Genomic DNA, 18712 nt, shown 5'->3' on the forward strand with positions numbered 1-18712 from the left:
AATATACACACACATACACACACATAAGTCAATATTGGAGTTTCATATATTCAATCACTCCAAAAGCAGATAAAGAAAAACAGAATAAAGAACAGAAATAACTGGGCATCCCCTGGTGGCACAGTGGTTGAGCACTGGGCTGCGAAGCTGCCTGCAGCCTCTGCAGCTCCAGTTTGATCCCCAGCCATCAGTGAGGGTAACACATGGTGCACAGACCTCTCCTGCAGCGCCCACTGCTCCCCTCAGCAGTGTACTTGGGTCCTTCTGCCTGTTCTGCTCCCTGCTCTGGCTCTGGTGAATTCTCTCACCCTCCTGGGCTCTGACTGTACCCAGTGCTTGTATAAATAAATAAATAAATAAATCTAAAAAAAAAAAAAAAAAACAGAAATAACAAATACAAAGCAGCTAGCAAAATGACAAATGTAAATCCAACCTTATCAATTTTATAAATAGCCTCAACGAGTCTTAATAAAAGAGAGATCTTAAGATCTGGTTAAAAATCCAGAGTCAATTATATTCTATCCTTAAGAACTCCATTTTAATTAAATAAACACACTGAAAGTGAACAGATTGAGAGGCATATATACATGCAAACATTTATCAAAAAGAACCTACTGTAGCTACATCAACATAAGATGGAAATTAGATTTCAGAACAAACAGTATTACCAGGAATAAAGAGGGATAATTCATCAAGAAGATAGAGCAATAAAAAACATCTGCACATGACAACAGATCTCCAAACTACATGTAACAAAATCTAAACTGAAGAAATAAATCCACACAATCACATAGTCTTCGACACCGAACTCTCAGAAATAATTACAGTAGATACAATAAAATCACTAAGTATATAGAAAACCTAGACAACACTATCATCAACTAGCTTAACTGACATTAATAAGAGTACTCTACACAATCGCAGCATCATGAACAGTATTTCAAGGGCCTCCCTGGTGGCTCAGGTGGTTAAGCACCGCACTGTGAAGCTGTCCACAGCCTCTGCAGCACGGGTTTGATCCCAGCCAGCCAGCGTGAATCCCACATGACGAAGCAGACCTCTCCTGTCTCACCCGCTGCTCCCCTCAGCAGTGTATTTCATCAGTCTGCCTGTTCTGTTCCCCATTCTGTCTCTGGTGAATCCTCTCACCCTCCCGCGCATCTGGCCTATACCCCAGTTCTTGTATAAAAATAAATAAAATCTTTAAAAAAAAACAAACCAGTATTTCAAGTAGTCACAGAACACTGCCTATGACAAATCATGGTCTGAATCCTGATGAACTCTGACAAACAGAAATGAATTTAAAATTTAAAGATGCCTTCTGAGTATAAGACAATAAAACTAAAAATCAACTATGGAAAGAATTATTCTAGAAATTATTCTAGAAAATAAATTAGAATGGAATACTTCCCATTTCATCTTAAAACAAAACGAGCATCACAGGAAAGGGGCCTCTCTGGTGGCACAAGGGTTAAAAACAGCTCTATCAAGCAATAGCTAGCCACTGCAGCACAAGTTCGACTCCCCATTTCCTGGTGGCCAGGGAGGTAACCCATATGGCGCAGCAAACCTCTCCTGTCTCACCCACTGCTCCCTTCAACAACGTATTTCAGTCAATCCAACTGTTCTGTTTCCCACTCTGTCTCTGAATCCTCTCACCCTCCGCATTTGTGGCCTGTACCCCAATACTTCTATGCATAAAAAAATCTTTTTAAAAAAAAAGCATCACAAGAAAACTACAGACCAATAACCCAAATGAGCATTGATGCAAATCTGATCCAGAAATATACAAAAAGAGCAAACCTCTTTTAAAAGATTTCATCCATGTTTTAATCCTGACCTGATATTACTCCCAAAGACAAGTGGCATCTAATTCCATTCTAAATTTTTTTTTATTGAGTTCTTTTTTTCTTTTTTTAAATTGAGTTAATATCCAGGCCTCCCTGGTGGCTCAAGGGGTTAAGATGCAACCTATGAAGGGCCTCCCTGGTGGCACAGCGCTTGAGCGCTGAGTTGCGAAGCTGCCAGCAGCCTCTGCAGCGCTGGTTCGATCCCCTGCTGCTCCCCGGCCACCGGTGGAGGGTCCCACATGGCGCGCAGACCTCTCCTGCCGCCCGCTGCTCCCCTCAGCAGTGTACTTCGGTCCTCCTGCCTGCTCTGCTCCCCGCTCTGGCTCTGGTGAATTCTCTCACCTTCCTGCGCTTCTGACTGTACCCAGTGCTTGTATAAATAAATAAATAAATCTTTAAAAAAAAAAAAAAAAAACTTCATTAATTGAGGCCTCCCTAATGGCACAAGGGGTTAAGATGCAATCTATGAAGCTGTCCGCAACCACTGCAGCATGAGTTCGATCCCCAGCCTGCCAAGGAGCAACCCACATGGAGCAGCAGACCTCTCCTGACTCACCCGCTGCTCCCCTCAGCAGTGTACTTCAATCTGCCTGTTCCGTTCCCCACTGTCCTGGGTGAATCCTCTCACCTCCCACACCTCTGGCCTGTACCCCAGCTCCTATATACATAAATAAATCTTTTTAAAAAAATGGGCCTCCCTGGTGGTGCAAGGGGTTAAGCACCACACTATGAAGCAATCTGCAGCCTCTGCAGCACGAGTTTGGACCCCAGCAGGCCAGGGAGCAACTCACATAGCGAAGCAGACCTCTCCTGTCTTGCCCACTGCTCCCCTCAGCAGTGTATTTCAGTCAATCTGCCTGTTCTACTCCCCACTCTGTCTCTGGTGAATCCTCTCACCCTCCTGCATCTCTGGCCTATACCCAGTTCTTGTACGCATAAATAAATAAAAATATTTTAAAAGTTAAAAAAAAAAATTTTAAAAATTGAGTTAATAATCGCTTTACAGTGGGCCTCCCCGGTGGCGCAGCGGTTGAGCGCTGGGTTGCGAAGCTGCCCACAGCCTCTGCAGTGCCGGTTCTATCCCCGGCTGCTCCCCGGCCACCGGAGGAGGGTCCCACATGGCGCGCAGACCTCTCCTGCCGCCCGCTGCTCCCCTCAGCAGTGTACTTCGGTCCTTCTGCCTGCTCTGCTCCCAGCTCTGGCTCTGGTGAATTCTCTCGCCCTCCCGCGCTTCTGACTGTACCCAGTGCATGTATAAACAAAACAAACAAACAAACAAATAAATAAAATAAAAAAAAAACATGCCTCTAAAAAAAATAAATAAATAAATAATAAAAAAATAATAATCGCTTTACAGTGTTATTTGCTCTATGTAAGTGTAGGATCCCCCCCCTTTAGGTGTTACTGTCATAGAACAAAAGAAATCATAGTCTACCACCATGGATAGATCCTTGTTCTCCTTCCTCTCTTAATTAAGTTTTGACTGAAACACAGAATTTTATGTTGTCCTACTTTACAAAGCTACATCCAAAGAAGGCACAACAGATCATTTAATATAGGAAATTAAGTGGCAGATTTTAATGCAATTCAGATATTACAGAACAAATATCTATAGCTTCATGAACACATACTCAACTAAAAGGTTAATGAGCCTACCCCCCTTGGTTTCAAACAAAAAAATTTATATAGTTACTAGCCTACACTAAAAAATCAATTCAGTTCCCTAAAGGTTTTTAACTAATGCACCCTCTAAACAATTAAATTTGGCTTAAATACTTACCTTCAACCTGGTTTGTATCTGAGCATGATTTCTTCTTTGACTCCGAATTCCCAGTTTTTTCATCAACGTCCAGAAGAGGAATATAGTCTGTTTTTCCAACAGTTTCTCCCACAACATCATCAAAGGCCTCTGCCTCCAATGTGGCAATAAAGTCCCGTTTTATCTCTTCCTCAATTTCTGGAGGTGGGTCTGTTAAAGCATCTGTAAGACTGAGGTCAGCCATTCTGCACCACTGAAATTGCCTGGTTAAAGGGAGAAAAAATGTTTCATTGGATGAGCACTGCAACGGGAAAAATATTCCTAAAAACTCGTCAAGTTATTTTAAACAAAAAGAAACAAATAAAAGTTTAGACTAGAAGAAGAGTCTCCCTCATTTTACAGAAAGTTAAAGTTCAGGAATAGATAGGAATAGTATCCAAAATCTATACTGATTTTTTCACATCTGAGCGGCAATGTTCATTAATAATGTTATTAATGCTCATTAATAAAAAACTGAAATATGGAAATATAATCAATTTATCCAAGGTTACAGAAACTAAGATTCAAATCAGATCTTTTTATTTTAAACCTTTATAACCCTTCCAAATGTATATGCATTTCCAAATACCATGTACATAATTTTTTAAAGGATATACAAAAGAGGTCAGATTATATTATAGTCCCATAAAAAAAAAGTTGCATTGCTATCAGGCAAATGAAATCACCTTTCTAGACAAAAGTCTGTGAGTATGGGCCTTATATTACTTCATGAATCACTAGTGAATAGTTCCAGCAATCAAATTATAACACGTGACCCTGCTGGCATGGTAAAATACAGACAAAATGTTGATTCAGCTAGGGGAGGGGGTCCCTCTCTGTGATCATGTACATTATCATCTTCACTGAACACCAAGCTCTCGGTTTTCAAACATAATCTGAAATTATGAAGTATGATCTACTATAGGCAAAATTTCGGGTGAACAGCCAAGGAAATACAGAAATGACCTAGTATAGAAAGCCAAACAGTTCACAGTAAATTGAGCTCCTGATGCACATACAGCACAGTAGGAAATTAAAAAATGTGCCTTCTCTACCTTGAAAGAACAGAATTTTAAGATACTCCCAAGAGATGATAAAGTTAAATAAACATAAGACCTTGGTTTCCTGGCCAAGAAAACAGAAATAAAACACAATTCTTAGTTGTACAGAATTTTATTCCACCTATCTCCCACCTCCACATACACCATTACCTACCCCCATAGTAAAGTTAGGCACATGACTAGAACTTGACCAATTAGAAGACAGGAGGGGAGGGGCCTCCCTGGTGGCACAAGGGGTTAAGACGCAGCCTATGAAGCTATCCACAGCCTTTGCAGCATGAGTTCGATCACCAGCCAGAGAGCTACCCACATGGCGCAGCAGACCTCTCCTGTCTCACCCACTGCTCCCCTCAGCAGTGTATTTCAGTCAATCTGCCTGTTCTACTCCCCATTCTGTCTCTGGTGAATCCTCTCACCACCCCCACACCTCTGTCCTGTACCCCAGTTCTTATATGCATAAATAAATAAATCTTTTTTAAAAAAAGAAGGCAGGAGGGAAATGCTTGGAACAGGACATTTTCAACTTAACTACAACCTGGAAGGAGGGCCAATGAATGTCAACTGCTCAGCTGCTCTAATTGTCTTCTTTCTCAAGTCAAAGTGAGTGGCATTTCAATAAATTTTTCTTCTCCCGAATTTCATTAACGTATTTCTGTTGTGTACAACCAAAGAATCTCAATTAATATACACAGTCTTTCTCCAACCCAAGTTTTTTTGAAGTAAAACTTCACCTAATAGGGCCTCCCTGGTGGCGCAAGGGATTAAGCACCATACTATGAAGCAATCCACAGCCTCTGCAGCACGAGTTTGATCCCCGGCCAACCAGGGAGCAACCCACATGGCACAGCAGACCTCTCCAGTCTCACCTGCTGTTACCCTCAGCAGTGTACTTTGGTCAATCTGCCTGTTCTGTTCCTCATTGTCTCTGGTGAATCCTCTCACCCCCCGCATCTATGACCTGTACCCCAGCTCTTGTATGCATAAATAAATCTCTAAAAAAAATTAAATTAAATTAAATTTCACTTGATAGTCAGGCTCTTCCAGTGTCTATCTATCTCTCTCCAACAAATTTTCTAAGGAAAAAGAAATATACCGCAAGGAATACTGTCCTTCTACCTTCATCTCTGTCTCCACACACTCTTCTACCCCCACTAATATTAGCCTTTGCTACAAATATGAAAGTCACAGACCTTTTTCAATCATTTCTTTTTCATTTTCCCTATAGGACCCACCCAATTTCAAGGCTATCAAAACTACAAAATGTGCACAAAGCAAATACTTGCAGAATCTTAATAATCAAGTGAGCCTATCCCAATTCCAATATGCACAGGCTTTTGCTCTATGTTATCAATGTTGTAGAAAGTATCAGACCTGTAACAAAGGGACTTAGGAGTGAGGTAATTATTCTAAACAGATGAATATCTGGATCATATAATGTTATAATATAATGTTACTTCAATTTTTAAAAAAAGTCAGGTAATAAACCAGACTAGCATAGATTATAAACTCAGTTCTAATAAAAGGGGATAAGCAGAGGAGCAAGATCTACTTCTAGGCAAGTGTCCAGAAAAAAATAGGTAACTTCTGTCCTGCACAATGAATGCTGAGGGCAGGGAGGAGGGCATGTCAGGGAGCTCATATTTGTGTAAGCCTTGGAGAAAACACTCACTACACATTCTTTTTTTATTTTTAATATTTTATTTTATATAATTCTTACATCATTTTTCATTTTTGCACAATGCATTTTCATTTTGGTTATATTCCCCATACAACTGCACCCCACTTATTTTGACCCTAACCCTTCCTCTCCCTCCAGCCCCCGCAGTGTGTCTCTGGTCCATAGTGGCTTGTTGATCACTACACATTCTTTATGGTATATAATTACAAATTAAGATACCAAGATTTGGAAAGATATTAAATATTTAATTTGTACAGACTTTCAAGTAAAATTTTTCCCAAAGGTTTAATGACAAATGTTTACTTGTTTTCATGTGCCTAACTTTCCTATTTGAAATAGCTACCATAATTTCTGACCAAGATTTTTAAATGATGATCTTTTCAAATTCTAGATGGTACAAAAAGGGCAATAAATAATTTTTCTTTCTGACTCCTTTTCTTTTTTAATCTTCTTTCTTTAAATTTTATTTTTATATTCCCCATACAATTGCGACCCCCTTATTTTGACCCCAATCCCTCCCCTCCCGCCCCCGCCCCCCATAGAGTGTCTCTGGTTCATAGTTGTTTGTTGATTTTGATTTTTACTTTCTTATAGTTATTCTTTTTCCTGGTCCCTTACTTAAATTTTCTAGATTCCTGCTATGAGTGAGACCATCCGGTATTTCTCTTTTTCTTTCTGGCTTATTTCGCTGAGCATGATCCCTTCCAGCACCATCCATGTTGCTGCAAATTGCATGTGTTCATCTTTTTGGAATGCTGCGTAATATTCCATGGTGTTTATGTACCACATCTTCTTGATCCAGTCATCTATTTTTGGGCATTTGGGTTGTTTCCAAAGCTAAGCTATTGTAAATAGTGCTGCTATAAACATAGGGGTGCAGGTATTCTTTGGAATTGATGTTTCTATGTCCTTTGGGTAAATACCCAGGAGTGGAATTGCTGGATCATATGGAAGCTCTATGTTTAGTAGGTCAAGAAATCTCCACACAGCTCTCCATAGTGGTTGGACCAGTTTGCACTCCCACCAACAGTGCAGGAGAGTTCCTTTTTCTCCACATCCTCGCCAACATTCATTGTTGCTAGTTTTTTTAATATGTGCCATTCTCACTGGTGTAAGATGGTATCTCATGGTAGTTTTGATTTGCATTTCCCTGATTACAAGGGATGTTGAACATTTTTTCATATGCCTGTTGGCCATTTGCATTTCCTCTTCAGAGAAGTTTCTTTTTAGCTCTTCTGCCCATTTTTTGAATGGATTATTTTCTTTGTTTTTGTGGAGTCTCATCAGCTCTTTGTAGATTTTTGTGATCAGTCCTTTATCATTAGTGTTGTGTGCCAAAATGTTCTCCCAGTCAGTGGGGTTTCTCTTTTTGTTATTGTCTCTTTTGCTGTGCAGAAGCTCTTTAATTTGATGTAGTCCCAGCTGTTTATCTTTGCCTTCACTATCACTGCTTTGGGTGATGTGTCTGTAAAGATGTCTTTGATGTGCATATCATGGAGTGTTTCGCCTATATTTCCTTCTATGTATTTTATGGTTTCAGGTCTTATGTCTAGTTCTTTAATCCATTTGAGTTGGTTTTTGTGCATGGTGTTAGGTAGTAGTCAAGCTTTATTCTTTTGCATGTAGTGACCCAGTTTTCCCAGCACCATTTATTGAACAAACTTTCTTTGCTCCAATGCATAGTCTTTGCTCCTTTGTCAAAGATTAGTTGACCATAAATCTGTGGGTTTATTTCTGGATTTTCTATTCCATTCCATTGGTCTGTGTGTCTGTTCTTGTTCCAATACCATGCAGTTTTAATGATTATGGCTTTGCAGTATAGTTTGAAGTCTGGGAGTGTGATGCCTCCATTCCCTTTTTTTTTTTTTTTCAGGAGAGCTTTGGCTATTCGGGGTTTTTGGTGATTCCATATGAATTTCATCAATAATTGTTCTATTTCTTTGAAGAATGACATTGAAATTTTTATTGGAATAGCACTGAATCTGTATATTGCTTTTGGTAGGATGGCAATTTTAATAATGTTTATCCTTCCAATCCATGAGCAGAGGATGTCTTTCCATTTCTTTGTGTCTTCTTCTATTTCTTTTAACAGTGTTTTATAGTTTTCTTTGTATAGGTCCTTTACCTCTTTTGTTAGATTTATTCCCAAGTATTTGATTTTTTTTTTGTTTCAATAATAAAAGGGATGGTTTTTTGATTTCTTCTTCTTCTTCATATTTATTGTGTATAGGAAGGCTACTGACTTTTGCGTGTTGATTTTGTATCCTGCCACTTTACTGAACTGACTGATTAGTTGAATTAGTTTTTCTGTGGAGTTTTGGGGGTTCTCTAGGTATATTATCATATCATCTGCAAATAGTGATAGTTTGACTTCTTTTCCTATTTGGATTCCTTGTATGTCTTTCTCTTGTCTTACTGCTCTGGCTAGGACTTCCAGTATTATATTGAAAAGCAGTGGTGAGAGTGGACATCCTTGTCTTGTTCCAGATCTTAATGGAAATGCTTTCAGCTTTTCACCATTAAGAATGATACTGGGGCCTCCCTGGTGGCGCAGCGGTTGAGCGCTGGGTTGCGAAGCTGCCCGCAGCCTCTGCAGCGCCACCGGAGGAGGGTCCCACATGGCGCGCAGACCTCTCCTGCCACCCTCTGCTCCCTTCAGCAGTGTACTTCGGTCCTTCTGCCTGCTCTGCTCCCCGCTCTGGCTCTGTGAATTCTCTCACCCTCCTGCACTTCTGACTGTACCCAGTGCTTGAATAAATGCATAAATAAATAAATAAATAAATAAATAAATAAATAAATAAATAAATCTTTTTAAAAAAGAAAAGAAAAGAAAAACAAACAAAACCAATCATTACAAAAAAAAGAGAATGATACTGGCTGTTGGCTTGTCATATATGGCCTTTATGATGTTGAGGTATGTTCCTTGTATCCCAAGAATTTCAAGGGCTTTTATCATGAATGGGTGTTGCACTTTGACTCCTCTTCTTAAGACAAATGTGATGTTAAATTTCCTAGGCTTATGCTAATGATTCCTAAAATGTACCTTTGTTATTATCTAGTATGTCAAAGTAATATTACTTCAAGCATACACAAAGGGGACGCTACTAATTTTAATAAACTGACTTCAAATAAGGGTTAAACATCACTAGCAAGATACATTTATAATTTCACTTTTTCAAAGTTGAATTTTTGTTTTGAAGTCACTCTACTATCGTTGTACTCCTCATAATTTAAGTTCATTTATGTCTTACAAAGTCTTTTTTAACATCAATTACTATCTCTCAATGAACATAAAAATAATCACTCCTAATACAACTCTCCTATACAATTCTTGAAAGGTGTCTGAGTTTTGAACAAAAACAAGTCTATGGCCTCCATGTCATATCCACCCCCATGCCATGCTAAGTCAGAGGATTTCTAGTTTTACTAGTGTGGGGCTGGTAACAAAAACTGACCCCTATTCTGACAAAGGAAATAAATTTGATTTGAAGGGGGATGGGTGGGGTAGAAAACCTGTTGCATGGTAAGAGTTATTGTTGAGCAGCAAATGCCATTTCACACACCCGAATTCAGAATGCAGGAGCTTTTCTGAGGGAACAACACAAATAAGAGTTTAGATAAAACTTCAACTCTATAAATACCTGAATGCTCATTTTAAAGTTCCTGTCACAGTGATCAGTACATGTGGCTCACCCGTAACCCATTTACAACAATGACAATGGATGGCAAGTCTATTCGAAGCACACGCAGGCTACTTTACATACCAAGTATTATTGTCACTCCAGATTCTGCCAGGGGAAGTGCTGAAAAATGACTCATTAAAAATTTTTAAGGGCCTCCCCGGTGGCGCAGCGGTTGAGCGCTGGGTTGCGAAGCTGCACGCGGCCTCTGCGGCGCCGGTTCGGCCACCAGAGGAGGGTCCCACATGGCGCGCAGACCTCTCCTGCCGCCCGCTGCTCCCCTCAGCAGTGTACTTCGGTCCTTCTGCCTGCTCTGCTCCCTGCTCTGGCTCTGGTGAATTCTCTCACCCTCCCGCGCTTCTGACTGTACCCAGTGCATGTATAAACAAAACAAACAAACAAACCAGCAAACAAATAAATAAAGCATGCCTCTATAAAAAAATATATACTCTAGGCAAACTTTTCTTAATCTTGAACACAGGTGAAACTAGACAAAACCAGGAATACATTTTAAAACTAATTTATTTGAGTGCAGATCCTTTAAGGGCCGTTTTTAATCCACTGTAATTTTTTCCCTCCTCCCTCACATTACCAGACCATTTACTAAGCTGACATGTGTGGCTCATGGACTACGACCAGGAGCTTAAATTTGGCCTAGAAAGATAAAATGGATAGAAAATTATAAAACTGTAAAATGGTAAAGTGATTTGGCTGTGAGTATACATAGTGAACCACCCAGCGTCTGCATTTAACAGTTCAGCTATTCTTATCACCACATATAAATGCAAGGATGATTTAAAAACACACACACACAAGCTCGAAGTATATGAAATACCCTAAAAAGGCAACATTAGTGTTGTGTTGGAAGTGAAAACACTGGCCTTTAGCCAGAATGTTTCAGTTATCAATAAATTAAAGAGACGATTACTCAATTTTACAGTCTATTCTAAAACATGCGCAAGTATAATAAACTCCTTAAGTATGCTATGGATTTCTTAATCTGGTTCTGCAAGCTTTCCAGAACTGACTTTTTAATAAATTCATAAAATGAGGGACCCCCTGGTAGTGCAAAGTGTCAGCACTATGAAGCCACTGCAGCGTGAGTTCGATCCCCAGCCAGGGAGCTAGCCCACATGGCGCAGCAGACCTCTCCTGCCTCGCCTGCTGCTCCCTTCAGCAGTGTAGTTCAGTAGATCCACCTGTTCTGCTCCCCACTTTGTCTCTGGTGAACCCTCTCACCCCCACCCCCACACCACTGGCCTATACCCCAGATCTTGTATGGATCAATAAAAATAAATTCATAAAATGAACATCATCTCACACTTACAGAACCATTTAAGGTCATTTAATAATCATTTATGCCCTAAAACATTTAATTATGTATTTTATGGACAAAGGATATGACACAGTACTATTCTCAAATCTGAATTATTTAGAAAAGCAAAAAAAGTACCCATGTAAATGAGCACTATCTACTTTTTAAAAAATGATCTCTCAATGACTATATATTCCTCTTCTCTTCATATAAATAAAAGTTAACTTTAAAATGGATTTGTTAACAGGAGGCAAGAAAGCTGGGCACAGTTTCTATCTTCAGTGAAGCACATCTGACTGGCTATAAGTCACTTTCCAGGGTGAGTTCCCTAATCTTAAAATGAGAGTGGTTTGTTAAATAATTTCTAAGGTTGATTATTCTATAAGCTAATTATAATTGTTTCATCATTTAAGTTACAAGTAAATAAACTTTATACAGATCCTCAGTGTGAATGTGTGACTAATATTTTATATATCAAGTGCTCGATTATAACTGGATTTAAATTTATTAAAAGAAAAAGGCTTTTTGGCAAATGGACAGACTGAAAACAAATTCATGAGTGCACAGTACACTGCCTGAGCAGATCTGATGGAGCTTAAGAAAAACTCCACCCAGTTCCGAATAACATCAAAGGAGACTTGATACCACTCTGTCAGAAAACAAGCCCCATATTATTAAACAAAGCACCAGAGAACACAGTTTCCTATCATAGCACTTTGAAATTGCATCTTTCATCCTGAGCACATGTCTGAAGTGAAATATCTGGTAAAAGGGGGTTGAAAATAGATAAACTAAGGCAAGAGGAAACATGACATGACGGTGAAGCACAGAATAGAATCTTGACTACTCTCTTACTATAAATAGTTCTGTGCTCAGAAAGAGTAAATTAAGAATATATGATGAGTTCACAAACACCTTCTCTGCTGTATAGTTACTTTAGATAGTTCACAAACTCATATTACTGAACTGAAAGTATTTTCCAGGTCTATACATTAGTAATTCATACCAAATTTAAATGTACAAAAATATAGGCCACGGTTTAAGTTCCCAGAAGTCCTCCTGAAAATTTTAGATCTCATCTATACTCATTTACTTGGAGTCTGCGTTCATTTTATCTGAGAAGAAATTTGATAAACAAGTTTGCAAATGGCCTTCTGCTGCCTTTGTCCTCCCTCTCTTTCTCTACCCTCTCCCTGAAATCATACTGCTTTAGAGATAAAGGCAAAAAAAAAAACAAGAAAAGGAAGAACTGAAGTCTAGACAAATGTCTTTATAAGCATTGTAATATTTTCATTTCACTCTGTCACATTAGCCAAAATTTTCTACCAAGATATATTTGCTCTAGGCAGCATTCTCTTTTAAAATGTGTAGAATTCTGGGCCTCCCTGGTGGCACAAGGGGTTACGCTCAGCACTATGAAGCTATCCGCTCTGTAGCACCAAGTTCAATCCCCAGGCAGCCCAGGAGCTAACCCACAGGCACAGCAGACCTCTCTTGTCTCACCCACTGCTCCCCTCAGCAGTATATTTCAGTCAGTCTGCCTGTTTTTTTTGTTGTTGTTGTTTTTAAGATTTATTTATTTATTTATTTATATAAGCACCCGGTACAGTCAGAAGCGCGGGAGCTAGAGCCAGAGCGGGGAACAGAACAGGCAGGCTGGCGAAATACACTGCTGAGGGGAGCAGCGGGCACGGAAGGAGAGGTTTGTCACACCATGTGGGACCCTCGCCAGTGGCCGGGGATCGAACCGGTGCTGCAGAGGCTGAGGGCAGCTTCGCAGCCCAGCACTCAACAGCTGCGCCACCAGGGGAGGCCCCGGTCTGCCTGTTCTTTTCCCCACTCTGTCTCTAGTAATCTTCTCACCTCTGGCTCCGCACCTCTAGCCTTTACCCCAGTTCTTGAATGCTTCAATAAATATTTAAAAAATAATAAATAAGGGCCTCTCTGGTGCAGCGGGTTGAGCGCAGCAGTGTGAAGCTGTCCACAGCTTCTGCAGTGCTGGCTCAATTCCTGGCTGGCCAGGGGGATACCCACATGGCGGGCAGACCTCTCCTGTCTCACCTGCTGCTCCTCTCAGCAGTGTTTTTGGTCATCTACCTGTTCTGCTCCCCATTCTGCCTCTGGTGAATTCTCTACCCTCCCATGCCTCTGGCCTGGACCCCAGCTCTTGTATAAATAAATCTTTAATAATAATAATAAATAAAATGTGTAGAATTCTATTTTACAACCTAAAATTGAATAAGGTAACATACATCCCTAGATCATCATTCACACTAGTTTTTATCAAATAGTTTTTCTCCAAAAGTATACGAGTTTTTGGTTTTATTGTGAAAAGGAGAAAAATAATTTAGCAGCCTAGAGCATTTCATGAAACAAAGCAAGTCTGCAAAAGATATAAAAGTAGGGCCTCCCCGGTGGCGCAGCAGTTGAGCGCTGGGTTGCGAAGCTGCCCGCAGCCTCTGCAGCGCCGGTTCAATCCCCGGCTGCTCCCCGGCCACCAGAGGAGGGTCCCACATGGCGCGCAGACCTCTCCTGCCGCCCGCTGCTCCCCTCAGCAGTGTACTTCGGTCCTTCTGCCTGCTCTGCTCCCCACTCTGGCTCTGGTGAATTCTCTCACCCTCCCGTGCTTCTGACTGTACCCAGTGCTTGTATAAATAAATAAATAAATCTTAAAAAAAAAAAAAAAAGAAATTTCTTTAAAAAAAAAAAAAAAAAGATATAAAAGTAAAGAGAAGGTATGTGGGTCCAGAGCCCCTTGGAGTTTAAAAAAAGGGAGGTAATACAATGTCAAAGACAAGTATGACCTCTTTCAAAATAGTGCCTCCTTTCAGCTTTACAAGAAACTTTCTTTTCAGTAAATTGGACAAATTTAGAAATAAAATTATCATTCATAACATTGCTCATTTGAAAGAAATGAATCCTGAATTCCAAATAACCAATTTAATAAATAAATATTTATTAGTAATTCTTAATGGTAGCCTACTGCTCATAATGCTCACTTAAATTTTCTCTATGACTGATATTATGTCCTGGTTTTTTGAGTTTTGGGGGGAGAGGGTGGTAGGAGGGCGACAGATGAGTTATAAACAAGAAACAAAACTATAAAGATATGTGGGCTAATATTTTCTTCTGTATCTTTTAAAATTTTTGACTGATTTAAAAGACAGAATTCTGAAGTCAACACTAAGCAGCTATCCTAGGATACTAGTGAGAGTGCTATGGCCAAAATGCAGTGCTTGTCCTCAAGTTTGGAAGGAATCCAGGTCTCCCAGCGACCATTTACAATCTAACATGGTTAGAAGTATAGTCTGCATCATAAAGATTTCATATTCAACATGAGACATTTTGAGTTTGCCTAGCAGGCTTTCACTTACTAAATGGGGACTTTATTCCTCAAATTTGATTTAATGAATTTCTTTCAAAAGCCTATTACAGTTCAAATTGAACCTTATTTGCTTGGTGGCTGTGTTCTCTTTTTAATTTATTTAACTAGAAAACCTTGATTTATACTTTCACTCAAAACAGTATTTCACTCAAAGCAAAATCAAATCTTTATTAAGGATCTCTAGGGGAATCAGCTACCATCTTACATGTGACAGGCACATATGATCCCTGAGGCTAATCTGAGATTCTCCTGCTCCTTCCCAGAACCAGACTGGCAAATGGCTAGAGATAATTCAGCAACATCTTGACTAGTCAATAAACTAGAATCCCCCTGCAGAATATGTTAACTTTCCATCCCAAGGTGCTTTCTATCCCAAGGTGCTATTTTACAACCTAAAATTGAATAAGGTAACACTTACAATAGAATAAGCTATACACTTCAAGGACAACAGTTGTGCTGTTATGAACTGAAGGAATTTCCAGGTTTGGCAGGGTCCTGTTCATAACCACCATTTGTCCCGTTCATCACACGATCAGCAACAGGAGAAAGGCCTTGTCTACTAGAATAGCTAAGGCCATCACCCAACTACATTCCTATATGAAAGACTACACTGGTAGATTTTACTTCCATGTAACCCCCAAACAAAGAGTTCTTTTCCCATTGCTATTTTAGGGAGCTCTGTCCTCTAAATATAAAAACACTGCACACATATTCACATACATAAAACCTTGCAGCACAAAGCTGCAAGTCTATTTATTTACTTACTTTATCCAAGTAGCTTGTGTTCATTCCCAACTGAGTGCATTCTGAATCTCTAAACAGACACCTGTCTGCCACTTTTCTGTCTGAGTCGATTTAAATTTATTTCTACAAGAAAAACAATCTACACTAGAAACCTCCCACTGTGAGCCATGTGATACAGGCAGCATGATGTCTACCCAGTCTGGTTATGTGGGCCAAAACAAGAGATGGATGACAATGACACAGCACTTACATATCTGCTATAACCATCTTTAAAAGCAAATCCTACGCTGACCTCACTTTTTAAAAAACCTGAATCTTAAGGACATTCTCAATAAAACCTAATGCCCCAAATTTTGAAAAAGAGAAACTATTTTTTTAACTTCACTATTCTTCCCACTTATTCTTCTTCAGTCTAATTAAGAACCAAAAAACTCATTTTGCTTACCCCTATCCAACTTATTTCTTACCACTTAAGATCTCTAAAGGCTTTTTAAAAAAATACCAGTTAGTAAAATCTAGAATCCAATTCCCCTATTTTAACAGACAACAAGAAGGGAAACCCAGAAAGCAAATCACATAAAAATGAAGCTGGGACTGGGGATCAGGCTTAGAGGAGAGCAGCAGAGCACCAAAAACAGAATAGGAAGTGACAGAAGCGGCAGTCTTGGAATTTTGAAATTTTCTCCTTTTATCTGACACAGTAACAGTGCCATACTTCAACACTGATTTTTTTGGGTGTTTGTTTTTTGTTTTTTTTTTCCCTTCCTTTTCTTCTCAAAAGATGAAGGCAGGAGGGACAGTTGGGAACATCAGGAAAACAATCCAGTTTATTTAAAAGAAACCCGATGCCTATTTTTAAAGAATAATAAAAAAAAATCCTTAGTATGATATATCAAGGTCACACAATCCTAGAAGACCCAGTCCTGAACCTACCACAACCACCAGAAGTTTTCCATGGGGGTATCCGCATATTTTAGTCACATGGGATCATTTGCCATTTTATAAGCATACCATTCACATTATCTCTGTGTATCTTTGCTCATAATGCTCTATACACTTAAAATTTTCTTCAGTGCTTCCACGTGTCAGTCTTAAAATGAAGGTCCACATCAACTATTTATCACATTTTCTGTGATTCTCTTTTATAATCTGTTCTCCCAGTAACCACTCAGAACTAAGACATCATCTGTATTTCTTTTGTAACAGTAAAGTCTGATTTGTATTACGGTTAACTGTATAGATACCAGTACCTCTTGTAAACTACTATATCCCAAAGGGAAGGACCATGTCAGTGATAATGTGTATCTTCTCTTAGTGAATTACTTTACATAAATTATGGACTAAAACAACAAAGACCAGGGCCTCCCCGGTGGCGCAGCGGTTGAGCGCTGGGTTGCGAAGCTGCCCACGGCCTCTGCAGTGCCGGTTCGATCCCCGGCTGCTCCCCGGCCACCGGAGGAGGGTCCCACATGGCGCGCAGACCTCCCCTGCTGCCCGCTGCTCCCCTCAGCAGTGTACTTCGGTCCTTCTGCCTGCTCTGCTCCCCGCTCTGGCTCTGGTGAATTCTCTCACCCTCCCGCGCTTCTGACTGTACCCAGTGCATGTATGAACAAAACAAACAAACAAACCAGCAAACAAATAAATAAAGCATGCCTCTATTAAAAAAAAAAAAAAACAAAGACCAAACGACAAAGCATTGCTAACTAAACAGTTCTAAACTGGTATAATAGAAGTTTGGGGGGGTCGGGGAGAGAACATTTCTTAATTTGAAATTGATCAGAGGCACCAAAACTACAAAAGGAAAAAACAGATTCGAGGTTAACTCTCATCTCCAATTAAGAATATGCACCCTCATTTCTTTTCTTTTTCAAATATAGTTTGTGCCAGAACAATCATGAAATAAAAGCCCACAGGGAGTAACCATACAAGTCAGCTCTCTATGCCAGTCATCTTATCATTATTAGACATGGCAATAAAAATAGCTCTCTCTGTTTTTAGAAAAGCACAACATTATGCAATGTAACAAAAACAGTTTTTTTGTTCATGAGATCACCTACCACTATCATGCTAACATCATATAAAAATTAAAATTTTTATAAATATTAATGCTTTCAGAATTATTAAAATGTCAGATTGCTGGACCTCCTGGGTGGCACAAGGGGTTAAGACACAACCTATGAAGCGATCCGCAGCCACTGTAGCACGAGTTCGATCCCCAGCCAGGGAGCTACCCACATGGCACAGCAGACCTCTCCTGACTCAACTGCTGCTCCCTTCAGCAGTGTATTTCAGTCAATCTGCCTATTCTGCTCCCCACTCTGTCTCCGGTGAATCCTCTCACCTCCCCCCACACTTCTGGCCTGCACCCCAGTTCTTGAATGCATAAATAAACCTTGAAAAAATGATTTAAAAAAAAAAAAGTCAGATCGCTATAAAATCAGCTCATAAGTCTCTAACAAGGAGCAGAAAACATAAGTAATTTTAAGATTACCTAGTGCAGGAGAAATTAGGTTTGGGGAAGAGTATTCATACTTGATTAGCTCTTAGCCTTTGAGAACTATTTCATTTAAGAGAACTATTTGAGAACTATTTCATTCACTTCCAAAATGGAAGTTTCTGAAATTCAGAGCCATAGTACACCATATTTTATTGTGTATCAGTGAAAGTGAAGAAAAATGGAAGGTAGAATGAAGAGGAGATAGGGATTTGTGCTGATAATTCTATAATTATGTATTTATAATGTATGTCTCTTCCAGAGGCCTTCCTTGACACTGAGTTCCTAGCTGGCAAAGACAGCACCTTTTACATCATTTTATCCTGGGCATTTCAGTACAATAAAATGATACCTCCTAGGTTCTCACAGAATGAACATTCCCTCTTACTGGATGTGCCCTGTTCTAGATCATGATGTCAGCCTTCTCTTGCTGGAACTGACTCTTGTCCCTATAGGAAGCACCCTCATGGCTCTTTTCACTGTTGGTCCTAGACACAGAGGTAGCATTGAGGTACAGTAATTCAGTTCTTTTGAACAGGAAAAAGGAGGACCTAAACTCTATAGAATAGCATTTCACAAGCATTTTGTAGAACACCCTAAGTGGCAGTAAATGCCCTGCCCTTTAATATAAAAATACCTTACAGATGCTTTCAAATACAGGGGAAAGGCTGGAAGTAAAAGCATTAAATGAAAATTGGACAAGCAAA

At 39.7% G+C, this 18712-nt stretch overlaps 1 protein-coding gene across 5 annotated transcripts in view; it reads right to left on the reverse strand.

Moving 5' to 3' along the window:
* Nucleotides 1-18712, reverse strand: part of MAP4 (microtubule associated protein 4) — a 165857-nt gene that overhangs the window by 103715 nt on the left and 43430 nt on the right. For all 5 annotated transcript variants that reach the window (XM_054693843.1, XM_054693840.1, XM_054693845.1 and 2 more), the window contains exon 2: nucleotides 3631-3872. In XM_054693843.1, the coding sequence (XP_054549818.1) occupies nucleotides 3631-3853 (223 nt within the window). In that variant the 5' untranslated portion in view covers nucleotides 3854-3872. The remainder of the gene's footprint in view (nucleotides 1-3630; nucleotides 3873-18712) is intronic.

Source organism: Talpa occidentalis, unplaced genomic scaffold, assembly GCF_014898055.3.
Source record: "Talpa occidentalis isolate TD23 unplaced genomic scaffold, MPIMG_talOcc4v2.1 talOcc4.10, whole genome shotgun sequence".
Lineage (NCBI taxonomy): Eukaryota > Metazoa > Chordata > Mammalia > Eulipotyphla > Talpidae > Talpa > Talpa occidentalis.